This window comes from Populus nigra, chromosome 5, assembly GCF_951802175.1.
Source record: "Populus nigra chromosome 5, ddPopNigr1.1, whole genome shotgun sequence".
Taxonomy (NCBI): domain Eukaryota; kingdom Viridiplantae; phylum Streptophyta; class Magnoliopsida; order Malpighiales; family Salicaceae; genus Populus; species Populus nigra.
The window spans coordinates 14,734,468-14,752,347 of record NC_084856.1 but is presented as its reverse complement, the minus strand read 5'-3'; the positions used below and the strand labels follow the sequence as shown (position 1 = coordinate 14,752,347).

The following is a 17,880-nucleotide window of genomic DNA, read 5'->3' as shown; positions in this document are numbered from 1 at the left end:
TCACGCTATATTCTGCTCTTTTGGAAGATATATTCTCCCAACTGTCTTTACCCCACTACTCTTTTCTGCTTATAAGGAGCTCCCTCTGTGATCCCTCTCCCATAGCTTCCTTTTTCTTCCAAGTCATCTTCCTTGACTTAACAAACCATCTTTACCCTCATTTCTCTTTTGTGGAATTCAAGCATATTGTTGTTCTGAGCCAGTTTTTTGCCTTTTTTTTTCCCAGTCAACCCCCAAAACCTGTCAACAGCCTTTACCTTCAAAAGTGCTAGGACTGCACTCGATTTTTTCACTAATGGCATCCCATTCTCTCAACTGTTCACGTAACTGTAGTTCCTCTTGGACCCCCAAGCAAAACAAACTATTCGAAAAGGCCCTGGCTTTGTATGACAAGGACACCCCTGACCGCTGGCATAATGTTGCCAAGGCTGTGGGTGGGAAATCTGCAGAGGAAGTGGAGAGGCACTATGAAATTCTCATCAAGGATGTCAGGGAAATTGAGTCTGGCCGGGTTCCATTCCCTAATTACAGGTCAAGTGGAAACAGCAACTAAGGCATCGGTGACAAGCTCAAGGTAATTCGCCACTAACTTTCAGCTATCAAACCAAACTAATCCCATCACAGCTTGTATCCCTGATTTTAAACGCCATTTAATTATTTCTTCTAACATTTAAGATTACTGTCAACGTGCTACTTGTTATCATACAAGTGCTGCCTGCAGTATCATTTAAGCCAGGAAACTGAAATGTAGAGTTCTGATCTTTGAGGATATATTCCATAGGGAATAATAGTCCGGTGCAATTAAATTCTTGGCAATATGGGACCATAGAATAATCCAAGAAAGTGAGGATGGGAAACTCGTGAAGTGTCAGATTTTTGTGGTCAATTAACTTTCCCAGCTGATCATTAGGCCAACAACCTGTTCACTGAACTGCTCATCAATATATATTTAATTGAAAAGGCCATGCCTGACCACCATCTGTTAAAATTTGTTATCCTGTCTCTCGATAGCCCACATGAGATCTAATCCGACACTTTTTTTGCAAAGAAAAATAGTTTATTCAAATCTTTTTATTATGCATCAAATTACCTTTATTCATGTTCAGTGCTTTCCAACCTACCTGGAACTTCTATCTGCTTCAGAGATTTTAAACTTCATAACTAAACCACTTCCCATTACTTGGATCTTCAATCTTCTGTCTTCTAAAATTTCTTACTCCCTACTGCCTTCTTGCAGGCTCATGAAGTAGCAAAAGCTACAGCAAATTACAAGATGCAGCTGAAACTAGCTCAAGTAATTGAAAACACTACTTGTCCACCACTACTATTTGCAAAAAAGTGTTGGAGAAGTCAAAATTTTCACCGAGTTAATATTTCCCTGCTCTTACTTGTGTATCCTATATGTTGCAACTCTCCTTGTAGAATTAAATCAAGGCAATGAATTTACTATATAAGCAAAGTGTATTAGAAACGTGCAAAAAAGAGCATGGAACCCTAAGCTCATTATGAAGGAAACACAATGAAGAAACCCACAAGAAGAATTACCATTTACCTAGGGCCATGATCAAAACTTCATCCGAAAAGTGTAAGGAAATGGACCCCGAAAACATATATTATTGAGCTATTTTCCCAGAATAAAAAGACAATTCCCAATCATTAAATGTAGGCACAAGTCACCTGAATTGCTTCAAATCGAATTGGTACAGTATATTTAAATAATGGATGGACCACAACAACGATAGATAATCGCACCAAACACCTCCACTGTAACCCTAATCATCAGCAGTCCAGCTTAGACTTTCAATGTAAAAGACTTTCATGCAAGCCCTTACTGTACAGGATGATTGATTCTCTAAGCAAGCGTTGCAGAAGCAAATACTAATAATTAAGATTCTATTTTTCAGTTAAGGTGAAAATGACATAAACAGTACAGAGCTGATGGAAGTGGGGCCCCTTCAAGTTAATTGGTGTTTATTGCTCTCTAACGCAACCGGACATCATAAGATTATAATATCGTCGAATACAGTGAATGCAAAAAAGTCCATGATCAAATATGGTAATAAGAGGCAAAGAAAGTAATGAAGTTTATGTAGTGTTCTTTGGTAAAAACTTGAATTTTTTTTAAATTAATTTTTTTTATGTTTTTAGATTATTTTAATATGCTGATATTAGAAATAAGTTTTTTTAAAATTTAAAACATATTATTTTAACGTATTTTCAAGTAAAAATTATTTTGAAAAGTAATCATTATCACAATACCAAACGTTAATTTATATCAAAAAACCATCTCACTCAATAATTTAAACGGTTATGTGAGACCTTAAAATATAATTTATATAATTATCTCTAACACATTTCCTCAAGTAAAAATCTTTTAGATTTGAAACTTGCACAGACCCACATGATCTTGTGCTTAATTTTTATCTAATAGAATGAGAATGAGAATGATGATATTCAAACTTGTGATCGTTTGATCAATAAGACTCTGATATTATATCAAAAAATTATATCATTTAATAATTTAAACTGTTAACTAAAATATCAAAATATAATTTATATAATTTTTATTAACACTTTATAATATCATGGACTTGATTGCACTAAACTAGACTTGACACTTTATGATATTATTAGACAAGATCAAGAGAACTTTTTGAAAGGGGTGATTTTGATCTTTGAGATTTTTTCAACCATTTATTTGCATTTCTATGTTTTTTAATTATATTTTAGTTCTTATTACAATTTTTTTTGCCCCTCTTGAATTTATGGTATGTACAAATTAGTCTTTAAATCAATTCTTTTATAATTTAGCCCCTACATGTACAATTTTTTTAAAAACTATTTTTGTCCATAATATTGGACAAGCTTATTTCACTATTCATAATGAGGCAATAAATTTTCCTTCGAAGACAACTGTGGACAAAACAAATATCAATCCTTATCCTTATCAAAGTTTAACAAACTCAGTCCACTCCCATACTTTGGGCTTTATTAGGGAGCTTCTATTAAGAGAGATGTTTACAACATCAAATTTATACGTATAATTGATCATCTATTTGAAGATATTATAATTATAACATAATGATATTTACTTGTGGTATCTTAAAAATCCATCTCATCATTTCATAAATTAACTAATTTATAACATATAACACACCATTTAAGTATAATTTTAACCTTGAGGGGTATAACTCAACTGGTCAGGTTATTTATTCTGTTTGTTTCTACGTTTTAAAAATGCTTTTGAAAAAATTTAAAATTTTTTTATTTACTTTAAATTAATATATTTTTAGTATTTTCAAATCATTTTGATGTGTTGATGTAAAAAATAATTTAAAAAAATAAAAAAATCATTGACGTTTATTTTGACACGAAAAGTTATTTAAAAAGTAATTGTAACCACACTCCCAAACAAGTTACATTTAGAGGTCATCAGTTTGAGTTTCATAAATTTTAAGGCCACTGGAGTCTTACATGGTCTTTAACTTCAGGGCCTGTGAGATTAGTCAAGGTGTGCGCAAGTTAGCCTAGACACTCATGTTAATAAAAAATAATAATATAATTTTAAAATAAAAAATAACTTGTTGTATTAAGTAAAAAGAAAAGAAATAACCCTTATTATAACAACATAAAACAATGTTTTTAATTAAATCCTTTTATTTTCAAAATAAATATAAGATGTTACAAGCATACAATAATTGTATTACAACATAAAAGTGATTTTATTTTTTTAATAAATAAATATTCAATTTTTTTAACATATTAGTTTAGAAACAGAAATATGATAACGAATTTACTCATATATTTTAAAAAATGAAGTTATGTATAATTTCTTCAGAAAAATAAAAGGAAGAAAAACAATGTCCTAATATTGTTTTTACTTTTCACCCTCACTCGGATCTTGCGTTAGCCGACTCCTCGTTTCGCTTCAATCCTCTCTCTTTTTCTCCTTCACAGCAGCAACAACAAGCGGGTCAAACAGCGAATCCGAAATCCGATGCTAAACCTGAACCTGAAGACCCGAAAGGGGCGGGTTTTGACCTGGAGGCTTTGGAGAGAGGGGCTAAAGCTCTTCGTGAAATTAATAGCTCTCCACACGCTAAACAGGTTTTAATTATTTTTTTTTTAATTTCAATTTCAATTTCGATTTTAAATTTTTTAAATTTATTGTTTTCAAATTTGAGGAAATGAAATTGAATTATTTGTTTTTGGTTTAGATTATATAATCAATTATGTGTACCTGAATTTAGAAACCCAAAATGTGAATTTGCTGTGGTGGGTTTTTATGATGTTTGCCCTTTTAGGTTTTTGATGTTATGAGGAAGCAAGAGCAGTCACGATTGGCAGAAGTTGCGGCGGAGAAATCTCATTATGAAGTAATTCAAGCTCAAATTGATCTTGCGAGTGATAAAGTTATCTTGCGCGCATTTTTTCTTTTGAAGTTTACTGTGCTTCTTGGTTTCCTTTTTAATGTGTTTGTCTTGAAATTTATGTGGTGATTGATTGGCCTGTGTAAATGGGGTTAAGATTGGTATGTTGTGAAAATTTGTGGCTATTTTGGCTTATGCTATGAGTTTATGTATTGGCAGGACAGGCAGCGGAAATTACTTGAAGAACAAAGAAATCTGATTCAGCAACAGGCACAGGCAAAGGCGCTAATGTTGCGGCACGGGGATGAGTTGGCAAGGAAAAGAATGCAGGTTGGGATAACCTCTCATTCTTACTTTGGAGAAAGTTTTAGGACTTTATTTGAAACCTTTTTTGCATTTTCAGCTGCCATATGAAAAAAAAGTCTTGCTAGTGCAGTTAATGTCACTGAATTGCTAAGGCTTAGCTCAACAAGTATATTTTTTAAGAATGCTGAACGCTCAGATTTGCATATCTGACTTGTATATTATTGTTTGTGAAAATCTTTCAATGATACAAGCAAGTGTAGTTAGCTTAGCTCACTTTAAGTCAGTTTGAAGTTGTTAGCCAACATATGTTCTTGCAAGTCAAGTTACATTTGTTATTTGCTTGTTGTCATTGTTTGCAGACAGATCATGATGCTCAGAGGCAACATAATGTTGAATTGGTTAAGATGCAGGAGGAGTCTTCAATACTAAAAGAACAAGCGAGAAAGGCTACCGAGGAGCAGATCCAGGCTCAACAATGTCAGACTGAGAAAGAGAGAGCTGAAATAGAACAGGAGACAATTAGAGTTAAAGCCATGGCCTAGGCTGATGGTCGGGTCCATGAGGCGAAATTGACTGGGGAACATAACAGACGAATGCTAATTGAACACATAAATGGTGAAAGAGAAAAATGGCTTGCTTCAACCTTTAGTCACATTGAAGGTAAACTGCTGATTAGCGTGTTTCTCAATTTATTGTTGTCTCAATTACTGGGCTGATCTGGCGACATTAAGTATGTACCTTGGATAAAAATGGTTTGGTTATGTGTGGAATTACACTTGTTCAAAAGTTTACAAAACCACGGATGAATCACAGAGTTTTCTCTATAACAGCTGAAATGGATTTTATACTCAAATATCACTGTCTCTTGCTTTAGTTTTCTGCATTCCTTTAACTCGAGTCTTGGCATGTTTGTTGAACAGTATTTAATTATTGGATATAAATTTCTTCTATAGATGGTTTTAGGACTTTATTAACTGATCAAAGTTGATTATGACTGTTGGAGGAGCTACCACATTGGCTGCAGGAATTTACACAACCAGGTTTGTATAATGCCTTTTTTCATTACATCTGCTCTGTTTTCAGTCACTTAGACAGCAAGAGTACACTCCAGGAAGTTTATTACTGTGTTTCTTCATAAAAAGGCATGACGCTTTAGACTGGGCATTATGGACTAGTCTGAAGCTAGGGCTTTGTTTGACTCTCTATGCAATTTGGGGTTCTTTGGAGGATCTAATTAAAGCCAAGGCTTGTTGGAAAATGGATTGGATATATCAACATCAACACAACATGTGCGTAATAATCTCTATGGTATACTTGGAATCGTCAAGGAATCATTTAAGCGTAGAAACCATACAATTCTTACTAACATGTGCTCCGATTTTCAGTGATTTCTTCTTCCACTTTACCGATTGGAACGGTAAAAGGATATAAAGAACATTCTGAAATATATATATATATATATATATATATATATATATATATATATATATATATATATATATATATATATATATATTGTGAACATGATGCTTGGCTCAAATCTACATGATCATTATGCTTCTTAAATATAAAAATAAAACGATATGACATGCTTTGTTAGGATTTAAAGGTTTTGAAGCACCTTGGTTTCCTTTTCTTCATATTTTGTTTTTCTTTTGCAAAGTTATGTTTGCCAATTCTCTTGTCAGCCTTTTACCTTTTTTGATCTCTGATCTTCTTGTATAGGGTTTGGGTTATGCCATGATGACAGGAGGAGACGTTGCACCTCTAGGCGCACAAGCTGTTACTAAAATCCATAAGATATTTGATTGGGCTAAGAAGTCACAGCAAGGCTTGCTGCTTTTTATTGACAAGGCGGATGCTTTCCTAAGTGAGTAAGTTAACATCATCTTCTTGCTCTAAGTTCCTGGTAAACTGAAATCAAGTGATACTCTCGTTTATAGATGGTGTGTAATCTTGCGTGTATCATAAAATGCATGAAATTATCAGGGTTTCATGGCGCTCTAAGTTCAACTTGCATTTGCAGGCATTTCACCCATTTGAAACAAAAACCAAATTAACATTTTGTTTTCTATAACATGATGAATTTCTGAAATAGTTTGGAAGAATGTTAGTTCTTGTGGGATGAAGAATTTAGACTTTTGCTTTACCTTTATGGTACCGAGTAATTTCTTTGTAATCAGGATGATAATGGTATTATTGATCTGATGCAGGCGTAACAGTATGCATATGAGCGAAGCTCAGTGAAGTGCTCTAAATGCATTGCTCCTCCACACTGGGGATCAGTCAAAGGACAGTACTTGTCCTTGCTACAAACAGGCCAGGCGATCTTGATAGTGCTATTACTGATTGTATCGATGATGTGATGCAATCAGTTCCTGTTACCTGGGGAAGAGGAGCGGTTTAAATTGCTCAACCTGTATCTCAGCAATTATCTTTCTAGTGAAGGGGACAATGGGTCTAGCAGGGGATCTTTGTTCAAGAGGCCACAAAAAATAACCGTCAATGATATCTCTGAAGATGTGATCCGAGAGGCTGCTAAAAAAACATAAGGGTTCTCTGGACGTGAGATAGCCAAAGTACTCATGGCCAGCTGTCTATGGACGCCCTGATTGTGTTTTGGATTCACAGCTATTTAGTGAGATTGTAGATTACAAGGTTGCAGAGCATAATCAAGTAATCAACGGTTAAAGCTGGCAGCAGAAGGTGGTCTCCCAGTTTAGCTGGGGAATACGTGCTTCAGAATGTACTTCCCTGATCTCCCCAGATATTCAATGGGAATTTTGTTCCTCTATATTTTTGAATACTTGAGATGTTATTTATATCATTTTCCTTGGTCGATATAGAAGATTTATTTCAAGAAATTCATAATAACACTAGCTTTTGAGATTTTTGGCCATAAAGAAAAAGAAGTCTGAAGTGGGGCAATTAGCCAGTCCACTTCATCCTAAATTCACCTCACCTTGATAATGGTATTGATTTTGAGATGGTACGAATCGTTGGGTCTGAAGAAGCAGATTTTGGGAGAGAATCCTATGCTCTATTTTTTTTCTCTCTCTATTTTTCAAGGAGCAAGAAAAGGGGCATTTAGAAGAGTTTCCATTTCAAAGTTTTGTATTGGCTTCGGGATTCATTTTTGTATTTCTGTCGTTCTAAAGTATCAAAATCTGCTGTCCATTCTTGAAACCATACTGAATAAGAAGAATTCGACGAATTTTATTTTGTTCATTGTGATATTTCAACTATTTTGATTTGACAACTCCAGCATTCATTTCATTTGAAACTCATCAGTCATCACCCATTTGAATGATGTTTTAAGGACCCGTGTTGTAAAATCCTATGGTAGATTGCTGAAGATTGAAAAGAACAGTAGAATTACAACATAAATGCTATCGAAATCGGTGGTATTAACCCGGGAGGTTGGTCGAGTGGTTAAGCATTGGTGTGGGTTTGAGGTTCGATTCCCGCACTCTCCTTCAAATAGTCTATGGGGGTTTTCCGGGTTTAACCTTATGGGTGGGTGGACTAGCCTGGTTTTTACTGGGTCTATGGGTCGCCTCGATAGGTAATGTCACAAGAGGCCACAAAAAATAACCGTCAATGATATCTCTGAAGATGTGATCCGAGAGGCTGCTAAAAAAACAGTAGGGTTCTCGTCACGTGAGACAACCAAACCCATGGACAGTGTCCAAGCTGCTGTCTATGGACGCCCTGATTGTTTTTTGGATTCACAGCTATTTAGTGAGATTGTAGATTACAAGGTTGCAGAGCATCATCAAGTAATCAACGGTTAAAGCTGGCAGAAGAAGGTGGTCTCCCAGTTTAGCTGGGGAATACGTGCTTCAGAATTACTTCCCTGATCTCCCCAGATATTCAATGGGAATTTTGTTCCTCTGTATTTGTGAATACTTGAGATGTTATTTGTATCATTTTCCTTGGTCGATATAGAAGATTTATTTCAAGAAATTCATAATAACACTAGCTTTTGAGATTTTTGGCAAAAAGAAAAAGAAGTCTAAAGTGGGGCAATTAGTCAGTCCACTTCATCCTAAATTCACCTCACCTTGATAATGGAAACTCTTCTAAATGCCCCTTTTCTTGCTCCTTGAAAAATAGAAAGAAAAAAAAAATAGAGCATAGGATTCTCTCCCAAAATCTGCTTCTTCAGACGTCCCAACGATTCGTACCATCTCAAAATCAATACTGAATAAGAAGAATTCTACGAATTCTATTTTGTTCATTTTGATATTTCAACTATTTTGATTTGACAACTCCAGCATTCATTTCATTTGAAATTAACTCATCACCCATTTGAATGATGTTTTAAGGACCCATGTTGTAAAATATTATGGTAGATTGCTGAAGATTGAAAAGAACAGTAGAATTACAACATAAATGCTATCGAAATCGGTGGTATTAACCCGGGAGGTTGGTCGAGTGGTTAAGCATTGGTGTGGGTTTGAGGTTTAACCTTATGGGTGGGTGGACTAGCCTGGTTTTTACTGGGTCTAGGGGTCGCCTCGATAGGTGAAGTCACAATAGAAGCCGACGTAAGGTTACATCCAATGGATGCTTTTTTAACTCAAAAACAACCGACGTCTGTTGACTGTTTCTAACATGGCAACATGTCCATGGCGAGTTTGGTGCACCGATGTTCCGGTCAGCAAGGAGCAGGGACCCCTCTACTTTTTTCAAGGAGCAAGACTCGTACGTAGTAAAATCAGTCACCCACACCTGTTGTCCATACTACTACAAAAATTGCTTGAAAAGAGGGCCAGAAACCAGGTGGCATAAAACGCGGCCAACAGTAGCCTTTCTCAAACAACACATGGCATCATACCAGAAAGAGTCTTCCCCTGCTCAGGACACGTACTCTCCTTGCTGCCACGTTTTGATACCACCAGTTTTCCCAGGTGCATGGCTATCTTCTTTAATTTGCGTCTATTGGTCTTCCATATATAGTTCACATATTAGAACGATCAACAACATAGTTGTAAGATCTTGAAGTTTTTGCTTGAATTCCAACTTGGGCTCTGTTTGTTTGTGACATACGAAGTTGAAAAACACTCGTGTTTAATTTGGAAGGAAAAAAAGAGAGATCATGGAAAAGAGAGTTGTGGTGACCATGATCATGGTGATGGTGCTATGGGTGGAGGGGTGTTGGTGTTGGAGTGGCGGTAGCGCTACTGAGGACTTGATGGAGAGCACGAAGGAGAGAGTGAGTTTGGCAGCGGAGGATGCAACGGCCAAGGCTGAAGAGATGAAACATGGTGCGGCAGAAACCATGCAAGATGCTGAGGAGAAAGGAAAGTCCTGGACCGGTTGGGCTTATGAAAAGTTCACTGAGTAATCAATCTAATCTTCCCTTCTCTTGCCTTCATTTCTCCCTATTCCATATCTTAATTTGTTTCTATCTATGAGTAGGATAATACAAGTAGGATATTGCTTGTGTGATATTTCTTTATGAAAATGTTTGAACGTACAAAGGTTGATTGCTTGTATGCCAATAATTCCCAGTAAGATATGCATTTGGCAATGGAATAAGAAGGCCTTCATACAATGGCTTTATACAATGGACTTATGGTAGTGTGCCAATATAATCCTTTTGAAATCTTGAAAGGCGATCGATTTGTTGCATAATGTTGAAGATTAGATGCCTACATTCTTTTCTCACATTTTATTTTTAGGAAAAAGACAATATGACACACTACTAACACAGACTCATAACACTGTAGTGTCAAATTATATATTTTGATCTTAAAGTTTATGAGTTTATGGCTTGGTCCTAAAACAATAAAAAAAAAATACCATCTACTCATTAATTACCCTTCAGGAAGTGAAGGGAACCAGATTAAGATTATGTTTTGTATTATTGTCCAACCATGATTTTAAAATTTTTAAAATTATTTTAAATTTTAAATTTTTTTTAATGTTTTAGATTATTTTGATGTTAAAAATAAATTTTAAAAAATAAAAAATATTGATAAAAACAAAAAACAAGAAGAGGATCTGAAGAGAGTGTGTTACTGTATCATGGTATTTATTTTTATTCACTAAATATAGTAATACCTTTTGTCATATCTTGTGTTTTTCAGTGATTTCTTTATTGGCAAATCTATCTTCATTTGCCGTTTAAAGCCATAAACAGTGATCTTTTCCAAATTTAGTGGCATATGTGTATGATCCTTTCTGAATAGTTATATAGGCATGAGCAAATTAATGTAAAGATCTTTTGCATGTCAGCAATTCAATTAACAAAACATTAGTGACTCAATTTCGTAGTTTCACCATCTATGCATATCCCAATTGTAAGCATAAGAGGCATATATAATATAAAAAGAACAAAGGTTCACTATAAAGATTTGAAGTTGTTAATTTTCTTGCCAATTCTTGGCGTGTTTTTTCTATAATTATGGCTTAATTTCTGCTCCTTTTTAATTCCTATTATGCTTTTTTTCTTCTTTTTTATAATTATGCCTGGCAGCTAAAATTTAGTGGAAGATTAAAAGGCCATGGCTTATTTTGAATGTTATAGAACATTATTTCCTTAATGTGTCTATTTTTCACCCTAATGCTCTAATGGTGTTAATAGTGGAATTGGATTGGATCAAGAAAATGCTAGAGATGGGGCTCAAAATCTGATGGATAGAGCTGGAGATGCTGCCTCAAAGACCACAGATACTATGAATTCTGTTGCATCCGGTAATTTTTTTTTGTCCTTGCTATGCCAATATTCCAAACTTGAGTAATCTTCAAACAAGAATTTTGTTTTCCCTTCTTCGTTTCATTTCTGTTTTTCAGAAACTGCAAGGTATGCCTCTCAAAAGGCTGGTGAGGCAGCAGAGATGGCCCATGAGAAGGCGGGTGACATAAAGGACTTTGCCTCAGAGAAAGCCGGCAGAGCCAAGCAAATGGCTTCCAATATTAAAGCTAGTGATGCCAAGGGAAGATTGTCTGGAGCAATGGAATACGGAAAAGATAATGTTGAGGATGCCTATGATGAAGTTAAAGAGAAGTGGAGCATTGCTAAAGACAAGGTTTTAGATGGAGCAAATAACATGGAAGACACGGTGGGTGAAGCGTTACGAAATGCGAAAGATAAAGCAGCAAATGCCTATGGAGATGCTAGCCAGAATATGAACACAGTCACAGATGAGGCTTATGATGCTGAAGAAAGAATGGGGGAAGCAGTGAATTACGGAAGAAATAGAGCATCTGATGCCTATAACAAGGCTTCGAATATTGCCTCGGATTGGGCGAATGATTCCGAAGAGGCTGTATCAGGAGCAATGGAGCACGGAAGAGATCGAGCTGCGGATGCTTATGATGAAGCCAAGAAGTATACAAAAGAGGATTCAAATATGGCTTCAGAAAAGGCAGGTGATGCAAAGGATGCAATTTCAGAAGCAATGTGGCATGGGAAAGAGAAAGCATCTGATGCCTATGATGTAGCTAAAGAGGAGATTTACATGATTTCAAATATAGCCTCGGACAAGGCTAACAAAGCCAAGGAAGCTTCGGCAGGAGCAATGGGGTCTGGAAGAGGCGGTGAGAGAGATGCTTTTGATGAAGCTAAAAGTCATATCGGGGAGGCGTTTGTGTCAGCCAAGGACACTGTGACCGATCAAGCCAAGGCCAATTATGAAGCTGCCAAGGAGAAGCTGTCAAAGGCCACTGGTGATCTTGGAGATAAGATGAGAAGGGAGTCTGCTGATCTATGAGTGGAACCACCAATATTGAAGCACAGTATCTTCATCTGTGAGTCATTGTCATTACTCTTTAATTAGTTTTTTGTTTTTTCTTTGTTTTCTAAAAACATGTTCTCCTGAACATCTATTAGAGATTGTACCCAATAAATTTAATAGTGTAATGCTTGTTTTCTTTTCTTATCAATTAATTAGGCCTCTTTACTTTCTAGCATTCTAAATAAGATCACAGCTTGTTTTCTCATTTTCTTCTCACCCTAGATAATGATGCTTAAATCTACATTATGTTGAATTTTCAAGTCGCAGTAGAATTTAGGCTGAATAGAGCAGTACAATACCACTTTCCGTTTATGCATACACGTTAAGGTTCAGGATAAATACAGGCAGGATTATGCATGGAGCCCTTTAATATTGTCCTTGTTAATTATGCAGTAATGTCCTTTATCCCTTACATTTACTTAATTCGGTTTGTAAATGATCCCATTCCGTGTGCAAATACATTAACTGATGCCAATGCACCATATTTTTAAGGTTTTTATGAACGAGAAACTGGCCATGGATACTCCAGATCATCGAAATGTTTTTGTGAACCTTAGCTGAGAACTGTTTAACTACCAGGTGGGATTTTATTAACAATGAGAGGAGAGGGGATACCAGTTTTAGCGAGTGCGCACTGGGGGATTCTTGAACAAGAAAGAAGAGAACTTGTAGATTTGTGTTTAAGATGTAGAAAGCTAACACTGCATTTTCGTTTATTGATCATCATGTGGATTTCTCTCATGGGCATGCACACTGTACCCAACACCAGACTAGCTACACATCCTTGAGAAAAAAACAAAAAAAGAACTGTTTTGGCAGAAGGGTGTGATTGTTCCTTGATTTACATTGAACCCTAACAATCCACTGCAAATACATAAATTAATTCCAACTCCATTGTACTGTTACTCAAGAGTGATCATTTTCTAGATTCCATTGATAAGGATGTCTTCTTCAATTAATCAATGCTGCTGTATGCACTGTTCGACGAGTCTCAATCCATATTAACACACTAAATTCAAAACCAAGACATGTATCAAGCAAAAATAAACGCGGCTTGTGAAAAATGGTAAATGAGGGGAAAAAAATAAAAATAAAAAGCCTTAGGATTAGAATGGCCAGCCAGCTACTTTATCCTTGTGCCCTAAAATTACATCCGCTGGTTCCGGCTCTAAAAAGTACCTTAACGTTTAATTTTCTGGCAAGGTTCAAGGAATCTAATTTTGAGGGGCCATATGGAATAATAGTAAACATTACTTGCATACAATTCTAAGCACACGCAAGAAAACAAAAAATAAAGAAAGGCAAAGCGAAAGAGGAGACATACATGGAAGTATGAAGCATGCCCTCCATGTTCATGATCATGCCCAAAATATGTTTTTATCTTTCTTTTCCCCCCTGTAGCTAGTGATGGCAAAGAAACAACTTGAAATATTTATTCTGTACTTGAAAATGACATGCTTTGGCTGCCAAATCTTTTTCAAGGTATTGGTGATCACTGATCCGATTGTCTAAAGAAGAGCTCAAGTTCATGTTAATAAATTAACAACATTACTTGGAACTTGAGAAAAAAAATAGCAGTGAGTGCTAATCTATCTTCTCCTCTCTATTTGGTTATTCACACTAATCTAATTATTGGCTAGCTACATCTACCTTCATCTCCAGATAACAATACCAATATTAATTTATAAGGGTTTGATTTCTTTTACGTTTGCTTCTTCTTCATGGATTGTTTATTGTTGTGCATCCAAACTTTGAAAACTTTTCTCTTTACACCCACTTGGGAGCAAAACTGCTGCACCTCTTGCTCATCTTGCTTTTGTATCCTCCATCCCAACTTCTCAGCAAATTCCATCATCTTGTCCTTCTGTTCTTCGCTGAACCTTGTCCTAAACCTCTTTTTCGATATCAATGGCTGCGCCGACGACTGCCCTTGCAAATCTGATTGATACATATTAAGATCTTCACTTGATGATTCCGCTGCAGCCCCGCCGCCGCCAAAGCTCATCATCATCGGCGCAATTGGAGTGGTGTAAGTACTCAATGTGCCATGATGGTATCTCTGATGCGGATGAAGAGAAGCTGATTGTGGTGGAGCATGTGAAGTGACAAGTTGTTGAGCAAGCGGTAGTATGTTTCTTCTGCCATTGGCTACACATTGTGGCGTTCCGTCAATCTCTCTTCTGTGAAAACTCCTGTGACATTCACAAGCTGCACATTTGAAGGTTTCTGGGGTACCCTCCTCACCGCCAGGCATGAATTCTCCACATCCGTCCAAAACGTGTCCTCCCATGCTCGCCGCATGATTCTTCAAACATTCTCGATATCTTATTGATGCCGATGATGCTGATGTTGGTGGTGGTGATCTCGAAATTGATCTACTTGGAGTTGGTGCTGTGGTGGTTGCACTTGTAGTTGCCACGGGGGTTGTGGCTCGTGTTGGATCTGGAGTTAGGTCAAGATCTCTTGTGGGTTTGCAAGCTTGGTGCTGCGGATTCAATTGCTGCTGCTGCTGCTGCTGATAAAGAGATTGGTGCTCGAGGTCAAGGGTATGAGGCAATACTGTATCAGTGTGACGATGATCTCTTCTTGTAGGAGCAGAAGGGATTCTAGAGGAGGAATCTCTATTATTTGGTGGATTGAAGGATCTTGGCATCACTGTTTCCTTCTCTTGGCCTCTTAGTTCCATGTAACTTAATTGCTATCTAAACCCTGGACTCAAATCTTGATCTCAAGCTGCCTTAACACATATCTTCTTGAAGCACTGCATCTAATTAGCTTCCAGCCGATCGATCTCAAAATCACCATGGATCTTCCTGTGATAATTTCCAACCCTAATTCAGCTAGCCCATCCAATCCAAAGAAACAAACATGATGGAAGAGCCAATCACTAGGTAGCAACTGAATAAGATTAGTACTCTCTGCTCTCTTATTCTGATTTTGACGTTAATGGGTGCAAAACTCACCAACCCATTTCACTAATTTCAACTCCTATTCCTAAAGACGTAAGCAAGTGATGGAGCAGTGGATATACTTATGATTAGATGACTTAAGAAGAGATTAATATAAGAAAAACCCTACAAGAAAACAAAGTAGAGGGATTTTGAAACTCAAACAGAAGGGGGAAAAAAAGGGACTGTCTAGTCTAGTAGAGTAGTAAATAAACTGGGCCCCTATAAAATCACTCAATAACCAAGACTTACCTTGATAAATTAAGAAGTATAAACTTGGAGTAAGAAAGCTGTAATTGCACCACTAGAATTGAACATCATTCATAAGAGGGAGTGATAGATGTAGAGAGATCAAAAGATCTTAATATTTTAATTTTATGTGAGAAGAGAGTGTGTAAAGAGAACAAAGATGCCTTGGAGAGTTGTGTTTCCTAGCACCCCTTCCAATCCCATGAAATCTGTCAATCCAAGGAACAGGTCAGGTTGGTTTTGGGTTTTGTACTAAAAACAAAAACAGTTATTACAATTAGAGACTGAAAACACTCGAGAGAGGGAGGGAGGGAGGGAGGGATTCTTACAGTCTTGCTAGACAACCGACAAAGTCATGTCAGTTAACTCTCCCATAGCCTGCATACTGGTCCAGTTCCTAATTATTGCCTCTCCCCACTCTTTGGTTTTGTTTCTTGTTTATCTTCTCTTCTTTTCTCTCTTTGCAGCACCATCATACATGTGTGTGTGTGTGTATATATTATCTGCAGAACCCTAAACCACCTCAAATCAATATTTGTTAATTTGTGTAAAACATCAAGGAAGAGAGAAGAAAAAGGTGCGGTCTTGACTTGACATCTGCTTTGGCTTGCCTGGAATCTTCCTGCAAGACTAGGAAAAGAAAAGCGGTTTCAGGTTTTGTGGGTGGCTAATTTAGCAAAATCTGATTAGAGAATATCTTAAAGAAAGGATTAGCCTAAGATAATCAGTGAGCAAGAAAAAGAGAGAGAGAGAGAGAGAGAGAGAGAGTAAACCAGAGTCCAAAGAACTATCCCCATTTTCTTCTTTTTTTGTTTAAGAGAATTATAGTGCGTGTACATGTGTATGTGAGAATGCTGGTCCACAACCCACAGCTACTTGTCCTTTAAGATGTGTCAGACTCTTTCTTTAGTTTTTTGTTTGTTCTGCGCCTGATATATCTGCAATCTCTGCAACTCCACTCTCTCTTCCTTTTCCTGACCAATGACTTTGGTCTTTCCCTCATCCAATCTTATTTCACATTTGCAATAGATGCTCTATGCTTCCTGCTCTCTCTCTCTCTCTCTCTCACACACACACACACACACACACGCACTCACTACGGACACCATTTTGTGCTGTTGGTTGCTTTGTGGTCTTCTGTCACCTGAGCCAGTAATCCAAGTAATGAAGAGCCTCGGCACTTCAGTATTGGCTAGCTAGGTTACTGTATCATTTGACTCTTTCTCCTTTTCCCCTTTAGGTATTAATTCTGCTCTCTTCTGGTGTATCATCTATGATTTGCTATCTATAGCTAGGTTGCAGTTTCCCTATCATTCTCCAAGTTCTGTTTTTTTAGTCTCTTCAAAACTGAAGCCTGCATTTATGGTCAATATTTTCTACCAAAAGTGGGCTGGACCCTTGATGCAATAATTTCCACAGCCTTGACATGTTTCCTCTCAAATGTTAGGCCTCACGTTTAACTGATCCTGCAAGCTAAGCACGTACCAAAAGTCACTTGAACCCTCCCATCTTGAATTATTGCATCCGGACTTTCTTGATAGGGTTGCAGCTTCTCATAATCGATTTTGATATGTTTATGCACCGCAGAGGGGAATAAAAGATAAAAGACAAGCTAATCAGAGAAATCAATCCTTAATTATATTGAAATTAGGGAGAGCATGGAAGGATTAGTCACATTGGAGACTTTAAAGTATTGGAAAATAGGGGCTTCTAAAGGTTTAATCTAATCGTCGAGTGAAATTAGATGCAGTTTCTCTGCGCTCTCTCTCTCTCTCTCTCTCTCTCTCTCTCGACACCATGGTTGTCTTGTAACTTTCGTTTGCCAAATTAGGAAACTGAACTTTCATAAATGTCATAATATATATATATATATATATATATATATCTGTTAATTATAATAAATGGCCAATGGCCACATGAGCTTCTTAATCTTACTAAATTAGTATGTCTATACATAAATTATCCTGGTGAGCAGCTTATCTTGTGAGTGTTTGGAGGAACAATTTCCGAGTAATTAATGATTAAATTAAAGGAGAGAGGATCAAAGAGCGATTAAACTAATTGAACACCTTGTCTTCTCTGATTAAAGAATGCACTCACGAGTCCTTGGCCAAGTTTTGAGCGTGGCGACAAATGGCTCTCTTACGATTTCTTTAGCCGATCACCACACTATCTCTGCCGCATAATTTTTATTAAAATGCAATGTGAAGTCATTGCAGACTTAGAAATTTTGTGCACTGGCAAACCAAGAACATGGTGCTT

General features: G+C 36.7%; 3 protein-coding genes and 1 pseudogene across 6 annotated transcripts; 3 read left to right on the top strand and 1 right to left on the bottom strand.

Moving 5' to 3' along the window:
• On the top strand, positions 1-1,459 carry LOC133694101 (protein RADIALIS-like 3). The gene is made up of 2 exons (XM_062115537.1): positions 1-574; positions 1,238-1,459. The coding sequence occupies exon 1, from the start codon at positions 296-298 to the stop codon at positions 551-553; it is 258 nt and encodes an 85-aa protein (XP_061971521.1). The 5' UTR covers positions 1-295; the 3' UTR covers positions 554-574; positions 1,238-1,459.
• A 2,388-nt stretch (positions 1,460-3,847) lies between these two features.
• On the top strand, positions 3,848-7,550 carry LOC133693366 (inactive protein RESTRICTED TEV MOVEMENT 2-like; annotated as a pseudogene).
• A 1,794-nt stretch (positions 7,551-9,344) lies between these two features.
• On the top strand, positions 9,345-12,591 carry LOC133694245 (embryonic protein DC-8-like). 3 transcript variants are annotated; one of them, XM_062115738.1, is made up of 4 exons: positions 9,345-9,589; positions 9,733-10,022; positions 11,269-11,378; positions 11,478-12,591. In XM_062115738.1, exons 2-4 carry the CDS (start codon positions 9,778-9,780, stop codon positions 12,395-12,397), a joined length of 1,275 nt encoding a protein of 424 aa, XP_061971722.1. In that variant the 5' UTR covers positions 9,345-9,589; positions 9,733-9,777; the 3' UTR covers positions 12,398-12,591. The 3 variants fall into 3 exon arrangements, with proteins under 3 accessions (XP_061971722.1, XP_061971721.1, XP_061971720.1); XM_062115737.1 differs by having other exon boundaries at positions 9,346-9,589; positions 9,762-10,022; XM_062115736.1 differs by lacking the exon at positions 9,345-9,589 and having other exon boundaries at positions 9,597-10,022.
• A 1,238-nt stretch (positions 12,592-13,829) lies between these two features.
• Positions 13,830-16,637, bottom strand: LOC133693860 (zinc-finger homeodomain protein 6-like). 2 transcript variants are annotated; one of them, XM_062115203.1, is made up of 3 exons: positions 16,392-16,637; positions 15,948-16,248; positions 13,830-15,827 (listed from the first exon to the last, which is right to left on the bottom strand). In XM_062115203.1, the coding sequence occupies exon 3, from the start codon at positions 15,105-15,107 to the stop codon at positions 14,124-14,126; it is 984 nt and encodes a 327-aa protein (XP_061971187.1). In that variant the 5' UTR covers positions 15,108-15,827; positions 15,948-16,248; positions 16,392-16,637; the 3' UTR covers positions 13,830-14,123. The 2 variants fall into 2 exon arrangements, with proteins under 2 accessions (XP_061971187.1, XP_061971189.1); XM_062115205.1 differs by lacking the exon at positions 16,392-16,637 and having other exon boundaries at positions 13,830-15,234; positions 15,622-15,827; positions 15,948-16,385.
• Between the last annotated feature and the right edge of the window lie 1,243 nt (positions 16,638-17,880).